This window comes from Nannobrachium achirus (assembly GCF_963921795.1).
Source record: "Nannobrachium achirus genome assembly, chromosome: 22".
Lineage (NCBI taxonomy): Eukaryota > Metazoa > Chordata > Actinopteri > Myctophiformes > Myctophidae > Nannobrachium > Nannobrachium achirus.
In genome coordinates this window covers 23,771,098-23,786,444 of record NC_137829.1, presented here as the reverse complement: position 1 = coordinate 23,786,444, position 15,347 = coordinate 23,771,098, and the positions used below count along the sequence as shown (strand labels likewise).

Genomic DNA, 15,347 nt, shown 5'->3' with positions numbered 1-15,347 from the left:
TACTTCACTTGAGTATTTCCCATTTTCTTTTTAAGATTTGTTTTTAGGCTTTTATGCCTTTAATGATACGACTGACAGGAAATGGAGGGAGAGATTGACACGCGGCAAAGGTTGTCCGGATCGGGATTCGAACCGGCGACACCGCCTGACATCCATGCCTATGTGGCAATTAGCCCTATTCACGGCCCGCCCACTCAGCAACTTCCTGGTGCTGAAGTCACGTTTTGAAGGGTAAAACCCTGCTAAAAGCCCATAGAGAAATCGCATATTTAATGCAATTTCCGAATAGTAAAGTATAAAATACGGCTAGCATGATCAAGAACACAAGATAGTAAAAGGCACAAAGCATTATAATTTACTTAACCGTTAGAAATAATGATTTGTTGGCTTTAAGTCCAGCGAGTGGGCGGGCCGTGAATGCCTAAGAGGTATGCGCCTGGGCCAGTAGGCCAGCGGGTGCCCCGAGTATTTCCCATTTATAATAATTTTACTTCTACTCCACCACTGGCTGCTGAATACATCGCAGAAATGGCGGTGGCGCTCTCTACAGGGGAGCGCTTGGGAAAACGGTCTATAGGCAAAACAATTCCCAAAATTTCCAATACATTCTAAGAATTTCCAAAGATTTTCCAAAATGTTCAAAAATAAAAAAGTAGCAATCAACAAGCTCACAATGTGTCACCATGTGGTGCGTATTGAGCTTGTTGCTTTTTTCCTAAATTTGTCAAACATTAAAGTATATGTACTGTTTATTGTTGCTGTGAGGCAGAAACCTTGTATCTTCATATTTGAACATTTTATGGTTTTCGTAAATTAATGCCCTATTTCATCATACAAGAGTGTCGCACAAAAGTAGTGAGAATAGCCGATCTACAAACTCACAATGCATCACAGTTGTGAGCTTGATCTTTTTTCACTATTTAATACAACAATAATACTACTAAAAAAAGGAATGGTTTTGGACATACAGTAGGAGGTTTCCATCCGACAGCGACAATATTCATTTTGCACCATTTCCATGAATTGTGTGCATGTGAGAGTATATGTAAGAGACATAAGATATGGATGCATGTTGCTGTTCACTAACAGTGCTTAAGTGAATCCACGTTATTTATTATGGTAGATTATGCATGAGAAATGATGTATGACCAGAGATTCTACATAGCACAACTTCATTCACTGGCCAAGACTTCATTTCAACAGTTGTTATCCACATCTTAAGATTTCTTTTATTCTATGTCTTCTTTTTTAATGTAAGTGAATAAAATCCAAGCAGCAGAGTAAGCCCAGCATAAATTGCTTCGTGATTGATTCTTTAGTCTCACCACAGATTTAATTGATACTTACAGGATGGAAATCCAGCCTCATGTGCTGAAAGGGTACAAACTATCTCAGCCAAGGTGTGGTAACAAGGTGAAAATTTTAAAGCAAGTTCTCGCACTGCTAATGTACATCGCACCTGGTGTGACGCACCTACCACATTACGCTTGCAGCACTAATTTTCATATTTTCACTTGTATATGTTGTAGATTAACATCTTTACGATTTATTTTTTCATTCATGAATTAATAGTAGGCTTCCTCTCCTCTCTTTGTAAGTCATTTAACAACATAAACCCTACAAAACTTGTTTGACTGGGATCGGCCCAGGGGTCGACTTACACACCTTACACACTTTTCCCATGGACCACCTATTATGCTTTGGACCACTATTGGTTATAGACCACTAGTTGAGATCAAATAAGCCCTTCATCTAATATATTACCTTTTACTTTCAATTAACACATATTACTCATGTCTACATTTCAATGAGATGATGAAACACACAAGTCAGAAACTGCAGCACTCCACTTGTGCAGGGTATACTTAACCAGTAAGACTCCCTAATCGGGAGATAAGCGACCGTTGGTCGCTTATCTCCACAAATAGGCCAAAAGTTTGTTTTACCAATTATCAAGACATACGGGCAGTTGACAGTTTGCCATGGTTACTCATTGAAGTTGAATCTCCATATATGGAGATAACCTACGCATCACACTAAATCTGACCTCACCAGCCCATATTTGGGCATGAGCAACTTATGTCTCCATATATGGAGATATGATGACATCACACAGTCCTCAGCCGATGATGTGGCGTGATGTCATACAATACACAAACGAGCCCTACAGTATAAAGGGGCAATTCTTGCCAGGAAAGAAGCATTTCTTCGACTCAGACCTTATCGCCAGGGTTGGCTTATAGCAGCTGTCGGTAGGACCATATATGGATTCTGTTAGTGTGGATCTCCTAACAGGGCATCATCTGGGATACCATCCCTTTTATGCCCATATATGGAGATCCCTAACAGAATCCCTTTCATGCCCATATATGGAGATCCCTAACAGAATCCCTTTTATGCCCATATATGGAGATCCCTAACAGCATCCCTTTTATGCCCATATATGGAGATCACTAACAGCTAACAGAATCCCTTTTATGCCCATATATGGAGATCCCTAACAGAATCCCTTTTATGCCCATATATGGAGATCCCTAACAGAATCCCTTTTATGCCCATATATGGAGATCCCTAACAGAATCCCTTTTATGCCCATATATGGAGATCCCTAACAGAATCCCTTTTATGCCCATATATGGAGATCCCTAACAGAATCCCTTTTATGCCCATATATGGAGATCCCTAACAGAGAATCCCTTTTATGCCCATATATGGAGATCCCTAACAGAATCCCTTGTATGCCCATATATGGAGATCCCTAACAGAATCCCTTTTATGCCCATATATGGAGATCCCTAACAGAATCCCTTTTATGCCCATACATTATGGAGAAATCCCTGCTCTGAGTATCTGACATCAGTGTGATGTCACCTGTTTATGCCCATATATGGAGATCCCTGCTCTGCGTATCTGGTTGCTATGGTAAACAGTTGGTTGCTAGGGTAAAAAAACATGGTTGCTATGGTAAACAGTTGGTTGCTAGGGTAAACAGTTGGTTGCTAGGGTAAAACCATGGTTGCTAAGGTGGTTGCTAACGTACACTAACAAACCAGCAACAACAGACTGTTGCCACAGCAACGTACACAAAGGTTTGTGTACACATGTGGTGTGATGTCATACTGATGCGGAGATATGAGCAGGGCAAAGGTGTGACGTGTGACGTGTGACGGACGGACGGACGGACGGACGGACGGACGGACGGCCGGTGGAGGTTTTCATAGTAAACTGCTCCCTGACGGTCGCAAAAAGTCCATATATGGGTATTCCCCAGAATCCGTTTTATGCCCATATATGAAGATCCCTGATGTAATCGATATATATCACTGGCCAGATGGCCAAGACATGGCCCATATCTTTGTGGCTGGCTCAGATAGGGATCTCTCCATGTATGGGCATTAAATATATTGTATGTATATGGATACATATTATTATTAATAATGGATAAAATAAAATAAAAAGTCCATGTATGGGCATTCCCAGAAACAAACTCCCTCATGCCCATATATGGAGATTTCTGATGTCATGTCAATCCCAGGCCCTAACTGGCCCAAGGGCCTGCTTTACTCTGATTTACAGCCTACCTTCCCCGAAAACGTTAATATTAAGTCCATATGGGATCATGTTTCCATTACGACATGTTGCCCCCTGACATTGACTTCTTATTGTCGGAGTGGCGACACTTCCATGGGGGTTCTGAGTCCATATATGTAAATGAATATATTAATAAAGGATAAAATAAAAAAAATAAAAAAATAAAAAATATACAGTATGGGCATTCCCAGATGATGCCCTATTAGGGCATCAAACCCAGGCCCTAACTCTCCAAGGCCCTGCTTGGCTTTACTAATTAACATAGGTTTTATGCCCATATATGGAGATCCCTGTCCCAATGTCATCACGTAATATGGACGTATCTGGGAATGTCCATATTTGGTAATGCCCATATATGTTTTGATATAACATTGTTGACTATCATGCAGGGGTCTCCATATATGGGTAACTGGTCCGATATACATCACTAGCCAGATGGCCAAGAATTGGTGCATGTCGCATGGGCCTGAGGCGTCTTACTAGTTAGAAATTAGAATTATGATTAACTGAATTTCTCAAAGTAATGCATTACTTGACAAGTCAGTGGCAGTCTGAATGCATTATAATACTTTACATGACACATGAAAGTAACTTCACATAATAGGCTAGTTGCATTACCCCGAACTCTGTAACACTGTATTCTGCATAAATGTTATGCCATGCATACGTGTCTTACTACATATTCACATTGTCAATAGTCTTCTCCTTTGGAGCACGTCTCTCATGACATAGGATCAGTTTATTTTTACATAGTTTGTCAGGAAGTCTTAATAAGAAGTACAAACTGTCTGTTTCCATCTGTGTTTGTTTGCGACAGAGCGAGATGTACGTTTTGGAGACATAAATCACGTCACATTTATTTTTCCTCTCAACTTGGAACATGGTCTTCCTTCCCAGTAGAGTTCTGAACTGATCATTAACCTTTCCTTTGGTTCCTTCCCATGCCTGGTCGCATCTCCTCTCTATTTGGTTCCTGGCCCCATATGCCACTTTCCTATTTCCTGCCTGCAGACAGCAGGGAGTAGCTCTATTATCACCTTCCTAGAGCTGTCTTTGAATGTGAGAGGCAATTCCATTTCACTCTGCCATGGGGAGGAGGGAAGAGGCACACAGAAATTGTTTCAGGGCTACCTCTCAAACCTGAAATCATGGCACGCTTTATTTTTCTTATGCCTTAGAATGTGGCTTTATCTGGTGTATTATCTATTGAGCGGGTTGAAAATATTCATGAAGTTCCAAATAAGGACAAAGGTTAAGTACTGAGTATTGTGAGTTTTTTGCACCTGATAAGTTCACTTAGAGATGGCCCCCCCTTAAATATTGATGAATCCAAAGCAGTGATATTATGCCACTGTGAAGCTGTGCTAAACATATTGAAGATGTCTGTAATGCTTTCACTCTCGCGTGTTCAGTCAGCCATTTTGTGCAGTGACTTTACTCTAAGCTTGTGTTATTTCTGGGCTTGCCTTTCTGAGTCTTTTATTTCAGCTTTTATCAGCCACTAGTGTTTTGGAACTGAAGGACTCTTGACAGTATTGCTCCTGGATAAATTAAACATGAGTTACGCAGAGTGATAATCTGTGGGCCTCTCTTTTCACACTGCATTCCCAATGAGCTGCGTGTTGGCCTGGTGTTGTTGCCTGCGATTTTAATGAAGATTATTCTTGTAACACGGCAATCGCCTGTTTGCTCCCATTCTCTTCCAATAGCTTTTCTTTTTCAAATGGAGAAAAACATTTTTTTCTTCTCTTTTTCTTGCGGGGGAAAGTCGTTGTCAGTCATGGTATCATATTTCAAGAGAATTTCTCACACAGTTCTATCACTGAATTCTCATAGATTCATAAAGGTATTGAGTGCATTAATGAGGCCAAGGCTTATAGAGGGCTGGGCAATATCGAATCGATGTTGTGGTATAAGAATAGATACTGTCTGCGATTTTGGATATTGTAACACCGTGATATGATCAAATTGTCTTTTCCTGAGATATATGATGTGATATATGATATATGATTTTGTCCATATCATCCAGCCCTACCTGAGGGTATACAGTATAGCCTTTGCTTTCGCCTGATTTATACTTAGTTGCGGGCCAGTGTCTCGCACTGAAAATAGCTGATCTAAAAGCTCACAACACGCCACACTCAGTGAAGATCTGCTAGCTTCTGTTTAAATCAAAGTATAACGTAAAGTAAAAATCAGGCTTTATTTATCACTGTGGTTTAGGCCTATAGTGCATGGGAAATGCCAGAGGAATCTCAAAGGAGTATCATATGCACACTTCATGGTATGGCTACTCTTAAGATGGAACTGATGTTTTATAAATTATTTCAAAGTCACAAACGTCAAGCACACAATCAGAGCGATTCAAAGATATTCCGTTGGCATAAGTCAGTTTCATTTTTGTGTGTTCTTTCATCAGAAATGGCTCAAAAAGTAGAGTTAGCCTGAATTTTTCATGCCCTGGGATTACTGGGGACAGTGGCCAATGTTCTTCACTTGCAGACATCTGACAGTTGCATTGCAGCAGAAATAACAAAATGGTCATGAACCCCAAATGCACTCCCTGGGTCACATAGCTCTTTTAATATTTAAAGAGACCAGCAACAAACAGTTGATAAGAGGTCAGTATAGCAGGTGATAAAAGAAGTTTTAGTTGGGACATTAGCCCTTCTGTACACTTTGTGATTTCTGACATTATATCATGATGATTTGTGAAACCAAATGATACACATCACGCAAAGCAGTTGTAGCATCACTCTCTGGGGCTTTGCTAGTCAAGGGATTGCAATTCCGCACGTGTTACTTCCCTATAAAACTGGGATGTGTAAGAAATCACACATTACGCGTTTCACATCTAAATGCATGTAATCATCTGTTCACATTTTGTTGTTTGTTAGTGGCAGAGCTCAAATTGTGTGTGACAGTTCATTTAACCTGGTTCATTCTAATATGGTTCTTTCTGCTATACAATGATGTTACAGGAGTCACTTAATTACCATGCTGTCATGGTCTTGTGAAGGTAACAAATACGATTTGTGTCCATTTAATCTCCATCTATAAACATGTTACAATACAGGACGCCCGCTGGACTAGCGGTCCAGGCGCATACCTCAGATAGGCCATAAGATGACAGTTTGTAACAGCATGTCGCAGGTTCAAATCCCGACGACCTTTGCTGCATGTCACTCTCCATCCCTCTCCCTGTTTCCTGTCTACCTACTGTACAATGAATAAAGACAGAAAAGACCCAAAAATATCTTAAAAAAAGAAAAGTAAAAACAGTTTACAATACAAATATGTGATAGTATAATTGCGATATCTTTGAACCATAGCATGTACAGTGATGCATGGGACCTTTTCCTTTTTTGTGCCTTGCCTTGTTTTGAGTCTAATTTTTAATTAGTCAGTGTTTGAATTTGGGCAGTGTGTGGTTAACAAAATCCAAATGATTTAAAAGTGTGTTTAACCACACAACAGTGTAGTTAATAAATACAACCCAAAATGTATTAAATTATGAGTGAAGGAACAATTAACAGGAACACAATGTGTAAATTACAGATCAACAACTACCTTTGTGTAGCACAATGTGCAGGTTGCAAATGGACATTTATTACAAAACAAAACAAAATCATCCAACCTAATTTTATTTTTTCTCAGCTGTTTCCTGTGAGGTGCCATAGAGCATGAAAAAATGAATATGTTTGTTTATATGATTAAGAGGGTAGATGGTCATTAGCGGCTTCATTCAATTGTTAATAGGTGGAAAGTGATGAAATGAACCAGGGGTCAGTGGCGGTTGGTGATGCTGCAAGCCTGGACACATTTGCAGCTATTTTCAAAGTAAGAGAACGCGAGGACTTACATGTTGAGGGTCAACTCTTACTACCCCTCTAGATCTATAGTGGTTATTATTAAGTATTGAGATGTGAAAGCCCTCTGACTTGTCTGTCTAGTACTGTACATCATCACCTGTCCTGAGGTTAATTTGCTGTGAGCGTTGTGGTCAGGAATCACAGTGAGCACTGGCTGGGCGACCTAAAAGGACATCAATAATGAGCGGGTGTAGGAGTGCACTTCTGGGTAGACACGGACGCGTCTCGATGTGTCCAGGGAGGGTGGCTAATAAGGGTTTAAAAGCCACAACTGTCCACGTGGCCCCTTAGCAGACCTCCAGCTGTCTTCTCTTTCAGAGAACAACCCTGATTCCTTCTGACAGAGCAGAAGAGACCACAGGGGGTAATAGTTATGTTAGCATCTCACAAACAAAGCAGCACCACACGATAACAAATTAGCCCTGCTGGCTAATTAAAGTCTATATGATAAATATTGGCTTCATCTTTTTTCTATACCAAAAGGCCTTGATTGAAAAAAAAAGGGACAGAAATGTTTCAACTTGATTTATTGATGGAAATTGCAATGTGACGTCTAGCAAACAACATATAAATAACTTAAGGGCCATCTTAAATGCATTCCCATGAAATTTTTATTGCCACTGTAATATAAGCCCCTATACCTGTCATGAATCCCAAATAACCTTGGCTCTCTCCTCTTAGTTCGGCCCAGTGTGCCTCATCCCTTATTACTGGCCTGACAGGGAAATGTTTACCCATCCGACAAGAGACAAGCCATTTCATAGTCAGAAAAAGCAATTTCATCTGACTGGGGCAGCACACTATGTCCCCATATCCTTGCTGGCTATAATTTTGTTGTCATTTTGTGTGCTGTGATCACATCATTGAAGTGACAGTGCTGGGCATTAGGTAAAGTCCCTACGCTGGTGCTCACTTTCAGGCTTCCTCTCTCCTTGTCATTCACATTGATTAGATTAGACCCAGGTGGCAAACAGATTTCTTTGGCACAGCAATGAAAGTGGTAATACAGTACCTCTTCTAAAAAACAAATATATATATATAATAATAATAAATATTATTAATTATAATAAAGGGACTGTGATTTATGCTTGACTGAACACAAACTATAACTGTTGTATTATCCTCAGTTGTGCAAAATATTCCCTCTTTTTTATTATTTTTTATTTATTTTTAATGCAGGCGTTTTCTATGTGTATATGAGTACATTTCTCTACTGGATCCACCCCCTGGCATTTATTTGTTGAACAATTTTCTTCCAAAAATTCTCTGCTTAATATACTGTATAGTGGATGTATTGGCCTGCAGATTTAGTATCAAGTGACAATATCAGGTTTATATGTACAGTATAGCAATATAATGTTGGAATCATCCTAAATGGGGAGCTGGTTGCATTAAGCTCAGCTGGTCAGTGAGGGTTCTGTGCCAGGCAGAAGGTACTGAAGGCAGAGTTCTTAACCTGCACAAGATCTCCCAAGGGAGACAGGCTGGCCGCATGCAGGCATGTCCCCTCCTCCTTGGTTATGGCTAATCGCTGGGCCAATAAGAGCAAAGTACTTAGGCTAATAAACAAAATACACTAGGGGGAAACAAACTAGGATAGTGCACGGTTGATTCAACAATTGGTTTGTTCAGGGAAAAAGCAAGCCCAGTTTGCTTATTAAAGATCAGTGATGGAAGTGAACCATAATCCTGTAATGAGGAGTGGAGGGTGGCCTCTCCAGCTTGGGCATAGACAAGCCTGTGCTTGCATGTTTCACAGGAATAGATTGCTGGACCCTGTAGCCCTGCTGTAACGACCTCTCTTGTTAGCCTCACAGATGCATGGCTCTTCATTAGAGAGACAAACCCCACAATGGAACTATGCTTTGGTTTGACTCCTAGAAATATACCAGTTACGCCATGTACTTGTTTTAAGGATTTATGGAAAAAACACCCCCCAAAGCTAACAAAAGAAAACTAACAATCAGATTATACAATGGACTGATGATATTTTAGAAATATTCGTTTTATATGCAGTGAATTACCCCCCAGAATTGCTGTGTCCTGTCAAGTGTGGGGACTGATACTTTTTGATGCTAAATTCCAAATCGATCAACTCTTGATGTGAGCAAGTTTTTACAAACTATTCTGAAGATATTGGACATCCTGTCACAATTCTAATTAATTTGCAAAAGATTGACAGTAAATGCTCCTGAATTGAATTGCTGCCAAAGGGAGGAATCATAAAATGAATGAGACATGAATGGAATGTTTTGGGTTCATTTATGAATATCTCAGTGAGACCCACAATGTGTATGACACATACTAAACTCAAAATAGACGTAGGCCTAATAATATTTTTATGGGAAAAATATGAAATTGGATTACAAATAGTCTTATTAAAAGACCATATAAGTGGCAATAGTTTTCACTTCTAGAGCAGTTTTCTCCATGCACTGCCATTCATGTTGAAAAGGTGTACCTGCACAAATAGTTTCTAAAAAATAGTTTAGCTCGAAGGGGCATTTAAAGATAGAGAGTTTTATATTGTGTTACATTCTATTAAATAAGTGCAAAAACGTAAACAAACACGGTATCTTACAAATTAAGCAATTTGGTGGAAATTGAGGATTAAACAATGTGGCCGATGTTGACAATGGAGTGGATAATAATTTCATAACAAGTTCAACACTGGCATGGTCCTTTAATGATTTCATGAAAGACACTTTTTGAATGCATAGTATATAGACTAAAACGTGTGAATCCTAAATTATCCTATGGATTAACATTATTATTACTATTTTTAAATAATATTCCAAACAAATGTTGGTAGTTTTGGGCTTTTTGTCATTTCTGAGATATGTCAGAGCATTTTCTCTTGCCAATGTGCACAGGGTCATAACTTTAGGGCGTGGTGATCAAATATTTACCAGCCCTGGGACTCAATAAACACATCTTCAGAGGAACGCTATGATTTCACGCTAGATCACAAACATTTTAAAGCATCAAATTCACTGCCTGTCACAGGCTGTCATTTTTAGCGTGTTAATAATATATTTTCGTTTCTTCGGTAGACATACTTTGGCACTCATAGCGCATGAATAGGTAAATAACGCAGCACAATATAGGTAAATAATAACGCAGGCGATGCCGTGACAATCTACGACTGAAAATATATCTTCACAGTCATATTCAAAAATAAGTTTATATGTTGTTGTATGTAGATAGGCTAGTCATACAAAGATATAAATGGCTATAAAGCAATTTTTATCTCAATATACTGAAAATAAATCAGTTTTGCGCTTAGTCCTTCAGATTGCTCTAATTAAGAAGTGTCTAATTAAATTACCGTCGCGCGCTAACCAATAGCAGCACTTGATTCATTAGCAATGCAGGAAGAGTGATGTCGAGAAAATCCTTCCTGATTGCAGGACGGTGTCAATTGGTTAATTTGCTGCCTTGCACAAAGTACCTCGAACGAACCATAGGAAGGCGTTTTCGTCGCCTTTAGATTAGTCAGGCGTGCGCAAAGGCTTGTGATATAGGTTGAGCTAATCACGCACGGTTCGCTATTGAATTATGCAGGTCGAGAATTGCATCTCGCCAGCGAGTGATCTCTCCAAGAAATGTATGAATGTGGGCAGTGGCTACCCGAGCTCCGATGGATCTGAGCAGCTCTCGCTGCAGGGCCAGCCTATTATATCTGCCAGTGACAACCTGGAGAGAAGTTCACCTCTGAAAAAAAACTCCAGGGAGATGACGAATCAGTCAGAGGCAGACCACTTCCCCGACTCCAAGGACGCGCCGGGGGACGTCCAGAGGGGCAAGCTCTCTCCTGATCCTCTTCTCGGAGTCTCTGACATTCGTCATAATTTTGATGGATCTGCAGGAGGAGAAAGGTATATCTTTTCTCAATCCAGCCAGCCGCAGTCAGTCTCAGCAGCTCCCACTCCCAGTGCCATGTTCCCTTACCCGAGTCAACATGGACCAGCGCACCCAGCTTTTTCTATTGGGAGTCCCAGTCGCTACATGGCCCACCACCCGGTCATAACCAATGGAGCGTACAACAGTCTTCTAACCAACAGCTCTCCGCAGGGCTACCCGGCGGCGGGCTACCCTTACGCGCAACAGTATGGGCACACTTATCAAGGAGCCGCCTTCTACCAGTTCTCATCGGCGCAAGCCGGACTGGTCCCCGGGAAGGCGCAGGTGTATCTGTGCAACAGGGCCTTGTGGCTGAAGTTTCACCGACACCAAACAGAGATGATCATCACAAAACAAGGGCGGTAAGTTAATGCACAACTATTTTCCCTGGTGTTGTTTGTCAACAGCAATGTCAAGTATTACATAAAAATGTAAGGAAATATACATTTACAACCCTTTTCCAAACGAAAAAAACTAAATACTTCTTATAGGTTATATTAAAACCTGTGGAATGGGTGATATGAGATTCTTGCACGGCGCGTAAAAGCTGATGTATTATGCTGTTGCGATAGATATACATCTGTTTTCTTGTGCTCTCATGTATTCCTCCACAGACGAATGTTTCCCTTTTTAAGTTTCAACATTTCTGGCCTCGATCCTACCGCTCACTACAATATATTCGTGGATGTGATCCTCGCTGATCCCAACCACTGGCGATTTCAAGGAGGCAAGTGGGTGCCCTGTGGAAAGGCTGACACAAATGTAACAGGTATATTATTTACATCATCACGCATGTCAAAATGATATCAATTAAGACCCTGTCATGCCTTTGTTTTTATTTATTTCTGCGGTGGTTATAGACTATTCGTTAACCACTTTTTAATCTTCTTTTCTTTCGAGTTCCCACTTAATTGATGTAGGGGGGATGTATTCAAATGTCCATGCAGGGACACTATAGCCTTTAATTTTAAACAATCTTTACTCTATTTATTATATTATTATTATGATGTGGGCCTAATTACACATTTGATTTCTTATGTGTCCTCCTCAGGAAATAGGGTGTACATGCACCCGGACTCGCCAAATACGGGCGCGCACTGGATGCGTCAAGAAATATCATTTGGGAAACTGAAGCTGACGAACAACAAGGGTGCTTCTAACAACACGGGCCAGGTAGCGTGTAGACACTTTTCGTATATTTTAGAGATGTTTTTGTTATTGATGTGCATTGCAATCTAAAAAAGTATAGCCTATAAAATGCGGATACATCCGCTTCCTTTGGCAGTCTAGCGCAAAACCCCTGTGATGGCTTTCAACTTCAAATATGTGATTGTGCTGACTTATTTTACACTTATCCAAAACGAAAAGGCAGATTTTAATTATCAATTGTAGCTGAATAACAATAAATTGAGAGATTAGATTAACTGAGTTGGGTTAATTGAATTCAGCATTACTATCGAGAATCTGAATGGTCTCTGTGAGTGTTGAGATGATTTAAGTATGTATGTCTTCTTCGTGCGTCCAGATGGTGGTTCTACAGTCTCTCCACAAGTACCAGCCCAGGCTGCATGTGGTGGAAGTAGGCGAGGATGGAACAGAGGACACCAGCCAGCCAGGAAGAGTGCAGACTTTCACCTTCACAGAAACACAGTTCATCGCTGTTACAGCTTATCAGAATACCGACGTAAGATCACCATTATAAAGACGAGCTCCAAGACAATTTGTTCGTTTCTAAACGAAGCATCAATATTAACAGAAAATTTGTATTATTTAATTTCACAGATTACGCAGTTGAAAATTGACCATAACCCATTTGCCAAGGGATTTCGGGACAACTATGACACGTAAGTAATTTGATTTCGTTGTTTTTGTGCACTCTTCAGTATAGTCTATCAATTATGTCCGTATTGGATGATCTATTCAAATGACGCAATTGATGATTTAAAAAAAAGAAGAAACACATTTTTTAAATGGGAATATTTATTTATTTTTAAAGTTATAAATCCCTGTTCCTCGTATAGTGAGGGCATGCATTTAAAAATCTATAGCCTATATGCAAAAATATATAATATCAAATAGGCTAATAATCATCCTAAGATTGATAGGCCTATAGCACCTTTTTAAATACTCAAAGTCATTAAATTACACTTTAAATGGAACTACTTTCATTGGGCCTAATAAACATTATTTGAGTGTCATTCTCATATTTGTTCTCAGTCGCTTAGTTTAGAACAGTGCATGGTTCCCAAACTTTTTAGCTTGTGACCCAAAAAAGAAAGTTGTGAACTTGTAATAGATCGGCTATTTCCCCTACTTCTTAAACATTTTTCCCCCTAATTTATGGAATTTTGGATTTTTCATTCATTCATTAATGAATTAGAAAAATCATTGAAAATGTTAGCTTTTTGGCGAACATTTTTTTGAAAATGTTTTGAAATAATAATTTAAAACACAAATTAGGAAACCAAAAATTAAGGCACCCATAAAAATGTGTCAGCCACATTTTTATGGGCCCCCTTCCACAGAGTGTTTGGGAAATAGCGAATTATAAGTAACACACAGTGAACAGGGTTTCCTAACGTTTGTAAATTGTTTGGCTCTCCATCTTTTCAGTGTCTACACGGGCTGCGACATCGACCGCCTGACTCCGTCGCCAGGTGATTCTCCGCGCTCCCAGATCATGCCTGGTGCGAGATATGCCATGACTAGCTCTTTCCTGCAGGACCAATTTGTCAGCACGTATGCCAAGTCCCGCTTCCACCCCGCGGGCGTGGGGGCCGCTCCTGGCACGGACCGCAGCGTCCCACTCAGCAGCAACAGCCTGCTCTCCCCGCAGCAAAGCGAGGATCCCGCCGTCGCCTCCCCGCAGCGCTGGTTTGTCACCCCCGCCAACAACCGGCTGGACTTCGCGGCCTCGGCGTACGACGCCGCCGATTTCGCCGGCAACGCGGCCACCTTGCTGTCCTACGCCGCGGCCGGAGTGAAGGCTCTCCCCCTGCCGAGCGCGGGCTGCTCCAACAGACCTCTGGGCTATTACGCGGACCCGTCGGGCTGGGGCGCCGCGCGCACGCCGCCCCAGTACTGCAGCAAGTCGGCCTCGGTGCTCTCTTGCTGGCCCACGAATTCTGTGGGGAGCAGAACGGGCACCACGAACTACCTGGTGGAGGACGGGGACGCCATCATACCGACGGAGAGGTCCTCGATCAATGGTTCGGAGGAGGCGAAAGCCAAAGACTTGTCCGAGTCCAGCTGGATAGAGACGACGCCGTCTTCGATCAAGTCGATTGACTCGAGTGATTCTGGCATCTTTGAGCAAGCGAAGCGGAGGAGAATTTCACCGTCCGCCACGCCGGTTGCAGAAACTGTGTCCCCGTTAAAATCTGAAATGTTAGCACCAAGAGAGTGTGAGAAAAACTGCACCAAGGACATAAGTTACTACAGTTTTTATCCTCACAGCTAAATATTACATCTATCTATCTATCTATCTATCTATCTATCTATCTATCTATCTATCTATCTATCTTCATCAAATGACAAACTGAACTAAACAAGGTGACTAAATCACCACCGAAATGTAAATTCTTCCATTATTTGACCACCACCAACTCCTTTATTGGGTGGGGGTGTTTTGTTGATTACATACTTTTTAGTGAGAGGGTGACTGTAATTATGAATATAATGTACATAATATTTATCAGTCGGTCATATAGTAAATTGATGTAGCCTACTGGATTCAAACTTGATCCCTGCAGGCCTTGCCCTCTGCTCTAGTTAGTATAGGCTAGTCGGAAATGTTAAAAGATATTACATTTATACAAAATATGTCCTTGTGTAGCATATTAGCCTATACTCGGCTACTGGCATAATTATTTCTGCCAGTGGGGGGAAAACGTGTAGGCTATTTTGTATTCTATCAGTTGTAGGCTACCGAATGTTATTGATCTAACCATAATCAGATCAAATGTAACTTCATAATAGATG

At 40.8% G+C, this 15,347-nt stretch overlaps 1 protein-coding gene across 1 annotated transcript; it reads left to right on the top strand.

The window, feature by feature from the left end:
- Positions 1–11,021: 11,021 nt before the first annotated feature.
- On the top strand, positions 11,022–14,826 carry tbr1b (T-box brain transcription factor 1b; the record flags this gene model as incomplete). The annotated part of the gene is made up of 6 exons (XM_080752600.1): positions 11,022–11,728; positions 11,981–12,135; positions 12,418–12,539; positions 12,892–13,050; positions 13,149–13,210; positions 13,980–14,826. The coding sequence occupies 6 exons, from the start codon at positions 11,022–11,024 to the stop codon at positions 14,824–14,826; spliced, it is 2,052 nt and encodes a 683-aa protein (XP_080608726.1).
- Between the last annotated feature and the right edge of the window lie 521 nt (positions 14,827–15,347).